This window comes from Oryzias latipes, chromosome 17, assembly GCF_053564925.1.
Source record: "Oryzias latipes strain Hd-rR chromosome 17, Olatipes_Hd-rR_3.1".
Classification (NCBI taxonomy): Eukaryota; Metazoa; Chordata; class Actinopteri; order Beloniformes; family Adrianichthyidae; genus Oryzias; species Oryzias latipes.
The window spans coordinates 15,778,974-15,795,531 of NC_136253.1; the positions used below are offsets into that span (position 1 = coordinate 15,778,974).

The 16,558-nt window shown below is 39.3% G+C and overlaps 1 protein-coding gene across 1 annotated transcript; it reads right to left on the reverse strand.

The window, feature by feature from the left end:
* Positions 1-8,208: 8,208 nt before the first annotated feature.
* LOC101172022 (uncharacterized) lies at positions 8,209-16,558 on the reverse strand. Its single transcript, XM_011486318.4, has 4 exons — positions 16,166-16,558; positions 13,531-13,869; positions 13,103-13,429; positions 8,209-11,692 (listed from the first exon to the last, which is right to left on the reverse strand). The coding sequence occupies exons 1-4, from the start codon at positions 16,188-16,190 to the stop codon at positions 10,176-10,178; spliced, it is 2,208 nt and encodes a 735-aa protein (XP_011484620.1). The 5' UTR covers positions 16,191-16,558; the 3' UTR covers positions 8,209-10,175.

A 16,558-nucleotide genomic window follows, 5' to 3' on the forward strand; every position in this document is an offset into this window, starting at 1 on the left:
TCAGGCTCCTCAGTTTATTCTCTGGAAAGGAGGAAAAGATCAAACAGGTGAACATATTCCAGATAAACGATATGAATCCAGAACAACAGACACATCAACTGAACTAATCATCAGAGAGTTAACCCTGGCAGACACAGCTCTCTACTACTGTGCTGTAGACACACAGTGATCCAAAGTGTAGAAGAGGCTGTACAAAAACCTGAAGACAGATATGGGACTACTCTTCAAAGAGGAGGGAAGTGGTTTTCAAAGCACAGTAGCTTCATATCAGATGGATTCTGTTCATTCCTGTTTGATCAGAGTCTCTGTGGTTACAGCTGCTAATGAAACACTGTGGGAGGATTCACATGAGCAGATGATCCACATCAACCAATAAACATCTACATGAAGGTTCAAACACTCACAATTCATTAATACAGAGGTTTGTGGGAACTTAGTTTCTGTTCTCAGGAAGAAAAAAGCTGTTAAAAATTTAAATGACCTTGAAGCGCCTGTCTTTCAGAATAAACTATATGCATGTAAATATAAAAATATACTACACTAAAGAATACATTCTATTATAAAATATGAGTTATTTTTATGAGCTAATTTTCTCACCAGAGAGTAAAACACCTCGATCTCTGAGGCACCGACTTTTGTTTCTTGTCTAGCCCATTTAACGTCAACCTAAAGCCGACTTCAGCACTGTGTCTGCGTTCTGCCCTTAAAAACAAACATCTAGACTCTTGCAAAGTTGGATGTGCATGTTGTGGAACCTTACACTCTTTTCTGATCTGGAATTTGAAGTGGACGAGGTTCCACAGTGGCCCCGAAGACGTCTGCAGGACGTTTCTGTATGTAATGTATGATTATAACAAGAAATTGCGCAGAAGTTGATTTATACCAGCCAACACACAGAGTATTTGTCGTTATTGTGTTGAAACACAGCAAAAAATGCCCCTTCATGTGGCATCCGTCATAAACATTTGTGATGTAGTTATGCATCCACACAGTAATACAGTTGACAAAATAATACAAAAGCATTTATACACGAGGCACAACGTGTGAAAATAAAGCATTAGCTACTGCACTATATGTTTATAATGCATATTTAATTCTAGTTGTAAGATTTACTCACGGGTCTGGCGTCTTCATCACTTTTGATTGTAGAATTTGTAGAAATATAGAGAGAAAGTGCATTTATTTTTTGTGAGAAATTAACATTATAATACATTTAAAAGCTCAAAAAGGGTTTTCTTTGCATTACATAGGCCCTTTAAACCTCTTATCACTGAAACTTATATAAAACACAAATTTAAAACCACCAGACTTTATTGTGCTAAAGAAGCCACAAAAGAGGGATGAAAGAGCCACAGGACGCCAATCCATTCTGGAATCTTGTCCACTGGTAAATTCAGCTTCTATTTTCCACCAGAGGGCGACATTGTGAAGTGACAATACGGATGAAGGATGAGGTGCTTTAGAGAGCCTGAAAGGAACCAGCAACAGGGGAGGAGAGGTGGCAGATTGTGGTCCCCAGTTCCCTGAAACAATTTGTTCTAAAATCCTGTCACGGAACTACAGGAGCTGGCCATTTCAAAGTTTCAAAAACTCTTCAACGACTCCGACAAGGGTTTTATTGGGGCCGGTTAAGGAGGGATGTCGAAGACTTTTGCCGTCGCTGCGATCTCTGTACAGCATACAAGAACCCGCCAGATCAGTCACATGCCCAGGTCCAGCAGCTGGCTGTGGGCGCCCCAATGAAGAGGGTAGCTGTGGGCATTGTGGGCCCCTTTCCCCGCACAGACCACGGCAATCACTACGTTCTGGTAGACTATTTTACAAAATGGCCCGAGGCATACGCCATACCAGACCAGGAAGCAGAGACTTTAGCAGATGATTTAGTAGCTGAGATGTTTGCCAGATTTGGAACACCGGAGGTCATCCACAGCGATCAAGGCAGAAATTTTGAGTCTGCAGTATTTGGTGCTATGTGTAAGCAGCTGGGCATACAAAAGACGTGGAGCACAACTTTGCATCCCCAGAGCAATGGATTGGTTGAACGGTTCAACAAAACTTTGGCAAAACAACCTGCCATCCTCACATTCTTTGAAATGCCACAATATTATATGGAAAGTGAGGAAATATAAAAAAAATGTATACGTGGTAAGAACATTTATAAGTAATGTATCACATTATGAGCATACGCAGGGTAAGCTGAAGGCACACAATCAACTCGATTTACAAAGGATTCAAGCATGAGGCAGAGTTTGTTACTGCCTCACATCGCAGTATATTGTTATTGTAAAGGAAATACTCAAAATACCGCAGCGCTTATTAGAAAATGATTGAACCAACTTTTTGAATCAACAGAAAATGCCTTCATAGCACAGCTCCAACATAAAGCCTCATGTTCTGCTGTGAAGCTCCTCCACCTCCTGCTGTGGTTTGTTCTTCAGTTTGCAGTAAAAACAAAGAATTTTTCCAACTCTTGCAAAAGTTCAGTAAAGTTGATAAGTGGATGATCTGTCATCTGAAGAGGAGGAGCTTCACAGCAGAACATGAAGCTTCCTGTTGGAGCTGAAGAGCTGCTGTGTTCTCTCTGTTCTTCATTCAGTACCAGTGAAAAGAATGTTGCTGCTTCTCATCTGGATGATGATGGTCTCCTTTAAAACTGGTAAGTCATCAAAAGATGCAGATGGAAAAAGAGATGATGGACAGGAGAAACATCTGGAGATGTTTGAACTGATTTACTTTGAGATGATAAAAGTCACATTAAAGATTAGAATCCAAATGTCATGATGAAATCTATCTTTGTTGTTTCCAGGATCCTCTGAGGATTTACTGAAACCATTGAAAGATGAACTGATGGCTTTGGAAGGAGACACTGTCACTCTGTCTTGCAAATATTCTGGTTCTATACGAGAATTCTTCTGGTACCAACAGAAGTCCAGTTCATCTCCACAGTTTCTGATTAAAGAATATTCAGATGAAACTGAGAAGTTCTCAGTGAATCACAACAAACAGCAACAGGAGTTTCATCTGCAGATCTCCTCTGCTGCAGTGACAGACTCTGCTGTGTACTACTGTGCTGTGGAGCCCACAGTGACAGGAAACAACAAAACTCTGTACAAAAACCTGCAGAGAAAACACAATACTACACAACATCCACTAGAGGGCATGAAAGCACTGATTGTTGAGTCAATGGACTGAAGAAAAATTCCACAGATAAAGGAAGCAGTAATAAAGAGAGACTGAGCTGCTTTGGAAGAACCTAACCAGGGGTTTCCAAAGTTTTTCATTCAAATATAAAAAAATAAACAAAGGTACAAAGGTTGTTGTGCAACACTATAAGTTGCACAACAACACATGAAAATTGTGTGTTCCTAACTCACCTATAATATGAAGAACTTTGACCTTAGCGGGAGCAGTGATGCTGTGCTTTGGACTGGAGGATGGCTGATATGTCAGGAGAAAGTTTGGTTGTTGAGACTCGAAGAACTTCACAGAGATGGCTACCAGTCATTCTGGTTCTCAGTCGGTTTTTGTTCAGATTTAACAGAGAAAAGGTTTGTTCACGAATGTATGTTGAGCTGAAAAGGCTCAACATTCTTTTTGTGTTATCTCACCAAAGGGAACTTGGTCTTATCCAAACACTGATGGAAGTCAGGGAGGGAGAGAAGCTGATGTTGACTCTTCAGAGAATCATCACACTGCATTTCAATAAGTTCTAACTGCAGACCCTCTTCCACTTCTTCTGCATCCACTGAGAAGAGAGTTGAGAACAGCTTGATTTCTCTCTCAATGACAATGCCGGGTGAATTCTGTCAGAAGAGATGCAATCACAGACACATATTTCTCCTTACCTTTGGAAAAGTAGACTTGGTTTCAGACAGTGAAGGGAAGTGTGCAGCATTAAAGTTTTATAGTTGAGTCTCAAACAGGCGGAGCTTTACACAGAAGGCTTTCATGTGGGCATATAGGTGTGGAACCAGCTGCTATTTGCCTTGCAGGCTCTTGTTCAGTGTATTCAAATGAATAGTAAGATCCACTAAAAATGCCAGGTCTGCCAACCATAAAGGGTCACTCAACTCACAAAGAGGCCAGCCCTTCTCCTTCAGAAAGCTGTGATCTCAGTACATAAAACCACTGCAGCACAGAGCCATGCTTGAGCCAGTGCATATCAGAGTGGTAAAGCACATCGCCGTATTCAGCATCCACAATAGACAGGAAAGCTCGGAATTCCCTGTGGTACAGTCCTCTGGCTCAAATTATGTTGATAGTTTTCACCACCGTGCTCATCACATCATCCAGCTGGACAGTCTTAGCACACAGCACTTTTTGGTGGATTATGCAGTGCATCCGAACAGCCTCAACTCCGCTCTCTTTTACTTTGGCGCACACCATCGATGCCATTCCTTTGCGCTCGCCTGTCACAGCCGGGACTCCATCCGTTGTTACTCCACATAGCTTCTCTCATTGTAGCCCCATCTTGTCAATCCCATCTGACATCGCTTCAAAAATGTCTTTGTCCGTCACCGTGCCTTTCAGGCTAATCATATCAAGCAGCTTTTCCGTACAACAAAAATCATCATCAACTCCCCGCAAAAAAAATTAACAGCGGTGCGGTGTCTGTGGCATCAGTGCCTCTCATCGTCGCAATCGAGGAAAATTCTAAAGAACAAGTCATGACAAGTTAGCAGACAAGTCCTCGATTCCCCGCACCACAGTATTTCTGGACAAACTCACGTTGTTTAAATCCTGCACTTTATCTGGGCACATTATTTCTGTGACTTTCATGAGACACTGCTTTATGAAATTCCTATCTGAGAGAGGTTTGCCGTGCTGCGCTATAAGTTTAGCAAATTCATAGCTTGCTTCAGTTGCTTCACTTTCCGTGTTCGTTTGGCACCGGTGTCAGACGTGTAGCTCCGATGTTTGGTATCATAATGCCGCTGGATATTATACTCTTTCATCACAGCAAAAGCTTGCCTACAAATCAAACTGACACACTTTCCTTTAATTTCTTTAAAGAAATACTCTTTTTTTCCCCCACCGTGTCTGATGTCGTTGGCACTAGCTTGCTATTTTGCGTTTCATTTGTGCTGCTATTTCTGGTGACTCGCTGTATTTACAGCCAATGCTTGTGGTAACGGTTCTTCTTTGCTTCATTTGTTTAGCTAAAGCACTGTTAACTCCACCTAGAGGTAAAACGGAATACAAAAAAAAGTGGCACTCAAGCTGGAGGCGCAGGTAACATTCGATTGCAATTTATAATTTGCTGCAGCGGGCTAATAAAAACTGGGCGGGCCGTAGTTTGGACACCCCTGAACGTAACTCTTTGTTCAAATAAAGCTGAAAAAGAGCTCATTGGCCCCGCCCACTGAACTTCACATCATCCAGTCACATTATTTCTTCCTCATTGTGCTGCAGTGGAAGAACAGAGTTCATCTGCTGTCTGTGTGGCTTCAAGAACTCCAAAGACATGTTGCTTTACCTCTTTTTGCTTCTATCTCACATTCTAGGTGAGTTTAAGAACAGAGATTCAAGTTTGCTTGAAGCTGCTGCATCAACTCATCATCTCATTCATCTAATGGCTTCATTTTCTCCACTTTTTCCAGGACTCACAGCTGGAGACTCAATATCTCCTGATCAAGATCAACTTACAGGAACTGAAGGAAAATCTGTTACAATGAAATGTAACTATCAGACAGCTGACAGCACTCCTTATCTTTACTGGTATAAACATGATTCTGACCTTCAGGCTCCTCAGTTTATTCTCTGGAAAGGAGCAAAAAGTTCCACGAGAGAATTTATTCCAGATAAACGATATGAATCCAGAACAACAGACACATCAACTGAACTGATCATCAGAAAGTTAACCCTGGCAGACACAGCTCTCTATTACTGTGCTGTAGACACACAGTGATCCAAAGTGTAGAAGAGGCTGTACAAAAACCTGAAGACAGATATGGGACTACTCTTCAAAGAGGAGGGAAGTGGTTTTCAAAGCACAGCTTCATATCAGATGGATTCTGTTCATTCCTGTTTGATCAGAGTCTCTGTGGTTACAGCTGCTAATGAAACACTGATGGAGGATTCACATGAGCTTATGATCCACATCAACCAATAAACATCTACATGAAGCTGTTCTACACATCTACTATGAAACACATAAACCACATATTCTTGTAAAATGAAAACAAATGCAATTTTTAAGTGGTCTTTTTTTCAGCAAATCAGATGTTTCTTCTCTGAATTTAGGAAAATGAAATTACACACCTTTTTCTTGAAGGTGGAAGCTACTTCTTGTTTAATGGAAGTTGCATAATGTTATGCAGTTAAATATAATTTCTTCTGATAAATAGCAAGTAAATTGATTTTGTTTTCATGTACAGTAAATTTAGAAAATTAAGAAAAGACCATATCGTTTGATTCTGTAAATAAAGTCATTTGCACATTTTTAAATTATATGATAATTTATTTTCACATAGGGTAAAATGACAGACAGGGTCACACAGTGGAGGCTGCAAAGGTTTTTCTGGACAAATATAAAACAGTGAATATGAGTATAGTTTGAAGATGCAGATTGTCCTGCAGAATTGGTGAATACTACAAGATCGCCTTCCCAGTGTACTTAATCCTTGTGCTATCCTAGATGTCATGGTTTGGGTTTCTTTGTATTGGTTTTTGCTTTCCGTTTTGGTCACTGTCATGTTTGAGTTTTGTTTCCTGTTTTATTTTGAAATATTTTTTTTAATATTTTTTACTTCCTCTGTCCCAATCAGCCCTGATCATGTTCACCTGTGTCTTGTCATTCTTGTTTGTATTTAAGTCTTGTCTCTGCCTTCCTCTTGTGCTGGTCCATTAACGTCTTTTCCCTGACTCCTTTCTGCCATGTTCATGTTTTGCTCTCAGTAAGTTTTGTTTTGTGATCCTGCTCTGCAGCGCTTTTTGTTTTGTTAATAAACCCTCTAGTCCTGAACCCGTTGGCCTCCCGTCTCTGCATCTGGGTCCTACCGGCTCTCGAGTCCCCCTTCCCGTGACACTAGACACGTTAACATTGGGGGTGGGGTCATCTAGACCCACAAGACAGTGTGCTACACCTTTTTATTTCAATGTTTTGTGATCTTTACTGGTGCCCATGGATTACATAAAATCCTCTTCATCTTTATCCACCTGTGTCATGGTACGGATAACACGTCAATGTAAGGATCGGGTCATCTGGACCCCATAAGATAGCACAAGAGTTAAATTAAAAAGTAAGGACCTGGGAAAAAAATTGAGTTAGTTTTGGATCATCACATTAAACTATTTTCCTCAGGACTACTCTTACCAGGTAATTTGTACCCGAGTATCCTAGGTTGGCTCGCTGCACTGATCACTCCTTCACACACACACAATGACATCACATTCTGCTAAAACTGCTCAGTCCTACTCTCACTGATGGTTTCATGGACACAGTGGATTTGCTTTTATGGAATCCATCCCAGTTGTCAGGGGGAATCTCACTAAGACCACCCGATCAGACGTTTTCTCATATCAAATGCACCTGTACAGGTCAATGCACGCTTGGATGCTGGGGATTGTTGGGTTCTCTGGTGATCTTGCAGTTCCCATGATGTAGTCATTGACTACATGACTGTATGTTGCATGGTGCGACTACACCACATTTCAGTTGATAGTCACAAGCGCCCTTATGGCAAGACACGGGCTGTCAGCGAGCAAAAAATGGGTAAGCCTTTGCAGACTGTCTATACCTTGTGCAGTCCACAGGATTGGGGGAGGGGTTCAGAAACTGAAAAGTCTGTACAACACGCTTGTGCCTTACCTGCTTCACCCTTACTTTACTCTTGCACATTGTAGTGTTGGCTAGACCAGTTGATTACAGGATGGCTATGGAAAAAAAATGTGTAATATTTTTTTTAATCAAATGGCTCAGCAAGCATTGTACGACCTTGCTCTTTTGTGCAGGCCACCTGCATGCCCTATTCAGGTTTACCTATTTTTTTGCCCGCATCCAGCCATAGGGGCAGTTGTAACTAATCCATAAGGAGGACCAATTGTTGAAACAACAATGGGAATACAGATTGTTGGATGAAATCCATCCATTAAGGCTTGGAACCCACTTTTGACACTAGTGTAGGACTTTGTGGTCCACTGAATCTACACAATTTGCAGTGCTTTGTGAGATTTCCACTCACACACAGAAACGTTAACAAACACAAATTGTTGTCTTCTGCCAAAAAAAAATTATTAGGAGAATACAAAGAGTTCACAAAGAAATTATTTAATGAACTTTGTTCACAAAACATATATCAAAACGTGGAGTGCTTCCCAGCTTTTGATTACAAGCTGAACCCATTGTACTATGAAGTCCCAAACTGATCATAATTAAATAAATAAATATGACCTCATGCAAATACACAATCAACCAATAAATCTCTCATAAATATATAAAAAGATCATGACATTGTGAAAAACCTGCACACGGATTTTAAATTAGCCATTATATTATTAAACATGTTTATTTTTGCTTAAAAAACCTGTCCATTATTTTAAAACAGCATTTTTAACAGCAACATGAAATAAAAAGGAAACCTACTTTGGAAAACATTGATTTTTAAATCCCATGTTCGGAAAAAAGCCATAGAATTTTAATAATATTTAACATGATTAAAATTAAACTTTTAAAATGCTGTTTAAAATAATGGACAGGTTCTTAAAGCACACCTGAAAAATATTTGATAATATAAAGGCTTATTTAAAATCTGTACAGGTTTTTCCACAATTTCATGATCTTTTTATATATTTATGAGAGATCTATTGGTTGATTGTGTATTCGCACAAGGTCAAATTTATTTATTTAATTATGATCAGTTTGGGACTCCATATAATACATTCAGTATATTCATTAATAACAAAAATTGATACAAGCAAGATAAAACGCATGTGTCAAGATTTTATTCTAAGCAACAATGAAACAGTTAATGAATAAAGACTAATAAAATAATAAATTATGCATTTACCTAAGATGCTTATGAAACGTTCAGACCAGCCTCGACAACCCGTGTTTAAGTGACCAGTTCCAGTAAAAAGTCTAATTAAACACGCGTAACGTAAATGCACGTTTTGGGTTTCTGCGTTAAAAACTTTCTTGTTCACATGTCGCTACACAAGTTTTTAAGTCTGTCTGCGCTCTATGTAAAAATGTGCGACCATTAAAAGCGCTTTGAAAGTTAAACCAGTAGAACTTTGGTTTAACTTTGGGGATTTGCATTTGGTAGTGGCGCATGGATGGTATCATTTTTATTTCCCAGAAGTACCAACTATTTAAAAATTGATCATGGAGGAGAAATTAAAAATTGAAGTTTTTGCCCAGCTTGAATTATACAACACCAAGTCTTTCATATATTACAATAGAGCTGTGAAAGAAAAAGCCTGGAGAGATTTGCGAGATTTGCACCACTTTCACATTTCGCACAAAGACTCTTCCAATTCTGGGTAGATGCGTTAGTAGTATTGGGTAGTGACAGCCCAGTGGGAACACCATATCCTAAAAGGCATTCAAGAACCCACGGCCAGCGCATTTTTGAACGAGCAACACATGCCCAGTGTGGATGTAGCATCACACAAATAAATATTAACTGTACACTGGACAGACAATCTCTAATGCAATCTCTTAGTAGATTATGCAAAGCAAAAGTGAAGGTGTAAAAGGGACATGTTTGACTGGGATGTACTAAACCCAACAACATTGGCCAAGAATGGCCAATTGGGCAAATAAAGTAAAATGGAAGCTTGTTGGATTTATCCATGGATCCAGACACTAAACAAATAAAAAGACACACCTCTAAAAGTACTAACATTTTATCCCTTATAAAATCAAGATGACTTATTTAAAAAAATAAAAACATCCAACTCCAAGACTTAGAAATAAACCAATAAACATAAAAGAAAAGCTTTTTCATATTTATTTAACTTTGATGTAAAATCAAAGTTAAAGTTAAAAGGGTCATAAAATGACCCTTTTCAGCAACCTGCCTCCACTGATCTTATGACAAACTGCCACACATGGTAGATCTGGTTTGCATCAAAGTAAATAAAGAGAGGGCTTGCTTGCACACCATAAAAAGATTCTCTTGTCTTGCAGAGAAGTGAGATGGAACCACCAATGGGTTCAAAACACTGACTTCTCAAAGATGTCTTTTCAGGTGATACTTCAAGTTACCCCTTTGGCTGAAGCTTTGCCCACAACTTTTACAAGAAAAGGGCTTCTCACCTGTGTGAACTCTCAGGTGTTGAGACAAATTTCCACTCCGGCTAAAACGTCTGCCACATATTTTACATAAATATGGCTGCTCGCCTGTGTGAATCCTTGTGTGGCAGGTTAAAACACTAATTTGTCTGAACCTTTTTCCACAGGTTTTACAAAGGAAAGGCCTTTGATCTGTATGAATTCTCATGTGACTGGACAAACATCTTTTTCGACTGAACCTTTTTCCACATGTTTCGCAGGAAAAAGGCCTTTCACCTGTGTGGATTTTAAGGTGTTCGGTTAAGTTATCTTGTCGGCTAAAGGTTTTTCCACATGTCCCGCAGGAATACGGCTTTTCGCCTGCGTGCGTCTTCATATGGACTCCCAGGCTGCCACTTTGTTTAAATTTTTTTCCACATAATTTACAGCTATATCGCCTCTCACCTGTGTGAGTTCTAATGTGGCGCAAAAGAAGAGTACTGTTACCAAATGTCTTCCCGCATGTTTTACATAAATATGGCTTCTCCCCTGTGTGAGTCCTCACATGGCCCAACATGTGACTTTTTTGTCTGAATCTTTTTCCGCATAATTTACAAGCAAAGAGCTTCTCACCTGTGTGTATTTTTGTGTGCAATAATAATGAACATTTGCGAGTGAATTGTTTTCCACAAGTTTTGCATGAAAACGCCTTGTGACCTGTGTGACCTTTCATGTGTGTAGCCAAAGTATTACGGAGGGAAAATCTTTTTCCACAAGTTTTGCAAGCAAATGGCCTTTCGTCTGAGTGACTGCTCATGTGAGCTGATAAAACCTCACTTCGGGCAAAACCTTTTCCACATGTTTTACAAGTAAAGGGCCTCTCCCCTGTGTGAGTCCTGTTGTGACGCAGCAAACTTTCATTTCGGCTATATTTCTTTCCACATGTGTCACAGGAGTACGGTTTCTCAGCTGTATGAACTGCGGTATGGAGCAACATATTACCGCGTTGTGTAAACCGTTTTCCACACGTTTCACAAGCAAATGGCTTCTCGCCATTGTGAATTCTTCGGTGAGCTATCAAACTATGTCGAGCAAAATGTTTCCCACACACCGTACATAAATATTTGTTTTTAGATGTTTTTTTGAAAGTATTGTCACCTCCTTGCCTACTTCTCAGTGAGGTTGATTGGGATTTCTGGCGCCTGCCATGTCCCCTCAATGAAGACTTCTTACCTGTACCAGTTTTACAGTGAGTCTTTGCAGGGGAAGGGCTGTCAACATCCATATTGTGATAACTTTTCTTGTTCTGTTGCTTCCTGAGCTTCAGCTTCACAGATGGAGATGATCTCAAATGTTCAAAGTTCCTTTTTTGATCTTGATTCAGAGCTTCAGACCTGTTGTTGGTAAGCAGCTGTTCTGTACTCGACTGTGGTTCACGAAGGTCGACTTTCTTGTTCGTTCTAAGTAGACACACATCTAAGTAGACACACAAACAGCAGAGAAATAGAGATCTTATCAATAGTAACTATTAAAACAAGATTGACTGCATTTCCTGCATAAAGTAATTAAAGTAATTTACCAATTATATTATAAAATTCTGAAACGGTAGCAAACCCAAAGCACAACATTTGCAAAAACATTTTTAAATAGAAAAACACATTTAAAGTCTCACTCAATCATCTTTTTATCCATTTTAAAAGTGTTCCCAGTTGTCTTTTATCACAATTATGCAGTTTTTAGCCAAAATAAAAAAATCTGTGTCATTTTCTTTAATATAAGTTCTGTAGAGCAGCAGCAGTTTATTAGAAATTCACCTCTGAATTGTGCGTAGAGCAACCGCCAACCTCACTCCATTTTTTACCCATACCAGTGCAACAAAATTGCGAGCAACACTGGAGCTATCCAGGCGTACACCTTGGAGCCAGATGCCAGCTCAGAAGAGGAAAACAAAGACATGCATGGATGTATTTGCCTGCAAGTGGACACATCAGAATGGAGCCGAGTAGGGCATTTGTGGTCTGCAATCTTCTGTGACGGAAGATTGTAGCTTCTGTCACAGCTGCAAACTTTTTAAGCAGCGTATTTTCATCACACTAAATTATATAGGGCATTAAGCAATCCACACAGTCAAGTCTTCGTCACAACTGCCCTTACAGGTGCATCTGTAGACATAAAATGAGCAAACCTGTACGGGCAACATGTATGTACCGTTCAGGAATGAACAAAGTCGTAGATCACTTGGTGATCCCGAAGAGCGGTTCATGCGCACTTTTTCCTACAGTCATGCTCTGGGTAACAGGTCATAGTGAACATTTAAACAACACCTCAGGGTTATTTAGGGTGAAGACGCAGGCCTGTTGTACGGATTGTACGCATTTTTTTCGCCCTCCTTCCTACCCTGTAAATCCTGCCCATGTGGTGTACCATGGCTGCCATGACAATCACACCATTCCAAATTATTAATTAAATTGTTTTCTAGTGTAAAAAAGACTACATTCTTTGTTTTTCACTTCAACTCATGGATGATAATGTGTCTCCGGGCTCTTTGGATCACTGACATCTCAGACACCTGTGATAACGAGTTTGCCAGGACAAACTACTAAAGCAGGACATTCCACATTATTAAGCAGATCAACATTTTCAAGCCATAAGGGGATAGAAAGGATCTCTGCTGCTGAAAGGTGTGAAATAGTTAAATACCTCGGCCAGGAATGAAAACCTTGGATATTTCTGGCTTAAGTGGAGAAGCTTGTGTATGTTGAAATCATGTTTATGAATGACAGAAGGATAGAGCATAAGATTGACAGACAGATATGTATCCATCTGTTGATTATGAAGCCTTCACTAGAAGTTATCATTCATCCACACATCATGCCGTTTACATACCTATTCTGTGTAGCTTTATAACCGGCTTCAACGTGAGATCCAGCCGATGGGGTTCAGAAATAATTATTCCTTTGCGTTTGTTCACATCCAGCTCCTCTGTAATGTGTAAAGATTCTAAACATTTGCCTTGAAGCTGTGGGGGATCTGATTCCTCCTCTTTAATGTGTGATGGTTCGGGTTCCTCCTCCTTAATTTGTCTGGGTTCTGGTTCTTCTTCTTTAATTTCTCGGGGTTCTGTTTCTTCTTGGTCTTTGCTGTAGTTCATCTCTGGGTTTAAAATCTGACTATTTGTAACAAAGTCATCTTTCAAGAAATGCTGCTGATGGTCTGAAGGGTTCAAAAGAGCACAAGAAGTCATTATTAAAGTAAATAAAATAAAAAAACAATCATCCATTTTCCTGTTGTCCCTTGAATACAGTGGTACCTACCGATTCTGTGCAATTGTATTTGTATTTCCTGGGTGATGCCCTGCAGGGCACGCTGATGATTCATCTCGTCATCATTCTGGATGAATTCATTTTCATTAACTTCAGATTGTTCTTTCGACCAGGGTTCAAACTGCAGCACCAGAAAAATGCCATTCTCCTGTTTTGCTTCCAACTCCTCTGCCTCTTGATTCACACTGAGCTCCAGCTGCTCCTCTTTAATCTGTAGAGGTTCTGCTTCTGCCGGACCTGGGTTTGGTTGGCTCGGTTGGTTTGGCTCCTGGTTTAATAGCAGCTGGACAGCAGACACTTCCACTTTGTGAAGGACTTGCTGCTGAATTTCTGAAGATATCATTTAAAAAATACAATTATCAGATGTTTTGAAGTTTATCAGAATTTTTTAAATATCTAGAAAAGTTTTGAGGCAATGACTTGATTCTTTGACTGATTGATTTTATTGAAAATAAAAACTTGTTTTGTTTTAAGACAAGTTTAATTTGTGAACTTGTTTTAAAAGGGTTTGCTGCAATCCACCACTCAGACTCGTCAGTCTGATTGTTTTTACCATAATAATCTGTCCAGGGTCACTAACACTTTCTGAAGGTAGAAAACAGACTTCTGTTCTCCAATCTACTGCTTCCTGGGACAATGTACAGACATCATTTTGCGTACCAGAATGCAAGATTCTGTTAGGTATCAAAGTGTTACTATTTTTAGGGTGTATTAAGACAGGAAAAGTTCGTTGGTCTGGACCAAGTCTGCTTAATTCGATCCGGATCGAGTCCTGAATCTGGTATTTGGTCTGTATTCAGACTGATGTCTACCAGACATTTCTGATTTGAATCAAAGCTTGTAAACAAAATCATATCTCTAAATGTCTTTCAGTTATTAGCCAGGAATTACAAGGGCAATTTTGAACGTCTGTATTAAGTTCAGATACAACTATTTTTACTTGCTAACCTGGTCCGGCGGAGGCTGCTGCATGGCTGTTACTAAGGAGAAGTCACCTAAGAAGGTACACTGATAAGTGTTTAAGACATATAGATTGAGAAGCTATTTGTATCACATTAAAAATTGCTTTAATGAGCCTATATTCATCTGACCACATTTTAATTAGTTTTTTATTTATTTTATTGAACCTTTATTTAACCAGGATACATTTTTCTTTTTCTTTTATTCATTGATTTCAAAAGCAAAAATAAAACTAAAGAAAACAAACAACAGAAAAATATATTTCTTTATAGAGATGAATCAAAATTAGGATAATTAGTCATGAATTGATGGAAAAAATTATATACATCCACACATTTAAATATTTCAATTATAAATAGAACTACCATTCCTTATACACAGTTCATGACCCACTGAAAGCATTAAAGATGATTAAATGTTTAAAGAAAATCTGCCAATAGGGTAAACATTTTTGACTTATTTATAAGGGGTCTGTTTTGGCAGATATCCACCACTATCCAATTGCCAAACAAACTTAGAGAAACTGTGTGCAACACAATATCCATAAAGTGGGATAAAGGCACCAGAAAGATAAAGGAACAAAATTTGTGTCAACACTAAAAGGCACAGATATCCTTTAACATGCACTCTCCCAAGTCCCTGATGTCACAGACCTCCTTCCTGCAGGTCATATCTTAACAGTAGGGAGTCAAACACCTGATTTTCCATGTGAGTGCAAAAATCAAAATAAAAAGATTTTCCTAAACTTTTTTAAGCGGAAATCCAGACGTTTACCAGTGGATCCAGGCCGAATATTGGTAGGAGTATGAATAAATTCATTTGGCAGATTTAGTGGAACAATTGTCCAGAACCTGTGAGTTCAGAAGAGCACACTTCAAAAAGACCTTCAGTCTGTTGTGGTAACGGCTGATGGAGAAATTCCTCCACGCTCTGCCAGGCACCAAGACGATCCGGCTGCAGACAACAAGATGGCAGCTAGACTAAAACCCCAACAGGTTTTTCCACTTGTTGTTTTTTTTCCAGCTTTAAGCTTTAATCATTTTGTCACAATTCTGAACCCTTTTTTAAATGTAATTTTTAAAAGAAATAAAGCAATGACATAATTTTGCTCCATTTTAATTGTACCTTGCTCCATGATACTTTTATTTCGTACTGGTGACCAAAACTTTTACCATTCTTTCATATTTTTAAGCTTTAATAAAATGTGGTAATATTATGAAAACTTTTTAAATGTCTATTTTTGAAAGGGTTAAAGTTATTTATACATATATACATATAGAGAGAGAGAGAGAGAGAGAGAGAGAGAGAGAGAGAGAGAGAGATATCTATATATATTTATATAGATATATCTATATATAGATGTATCTATATATATAGATATACAGTATATAGACAATCATCAACAAAAGTGAGAAATAGAATAACACTCAAAGTGAAACATCTTCGTTTTAGACGATCTTCCAGTGGGCGATTTAATTCACTCTGAAAAACAGGCACCAAAACCTCTACGAGCACGCTTTACAGGCTGCTGTTACTGCAAGGGGGCGATGTTTGCCTATGAGGAAAAAATTGTTTGTTAATTTGTTTGATTGTTGCTTTTTGTAGTTTTATTCGGCCCCTCATCTGCAGCCTTTAGCCGATTCACAGAAATCACAGCAGCTCGTACCTGCAGAAGGCGATCCAGCAGACATGCTGTTTTCCTGCTCCACAAAAACCAAAATCCAAGCAGCTGGCGTTCTAGTAGGATCCCAACGGCCACCCAAATCCACAAACGTGGTTTGCACGCTTGGAAGAGAACCAGAAAACAAAGGAAAAGCGGGTCTGCAGTTACGGAAACTGACGAGGCTCAAAAGAGCTCGCCACGTTCTGAACCAGTATAAATGGATGTGGATGGGAAAGGGGTTAATAAACAAATGTTTTCCTAAACAAATCTGTCAAATCAAACGTGGCTTTTGAAAAAGCGAATCTGATGAGCGAACTAACAAACTGACTGATCGACTTCTTTAATGACTCCCTGAAGATTGTGATCTCCTCCGCCCATCTCCATGACTCAGCATTG

Bases quoted from the DNA above. Each gene is read 5' to 3' on its own strand.
- LOC101172022 (XM_011486318.4), bottom strand. From the start codon at position 16,190: ATGTCTGCTGGATCGCCTTCTGCAG. The intron at 13,870-16,165 runs GTACGAGCTGCT...TGATATCTTCAG, and splicing joins TGCTGGATCGCCTTCTGCAG to AAATTCAGCAGCAAGTCCTT. The intron at 11,693-13,102 runs GTATGTAAACGG...GTGTCTACTTAG, and splicing joins TATAAAGCTACACAGAATAG to ATGTGTGTCTACTTAGAACG.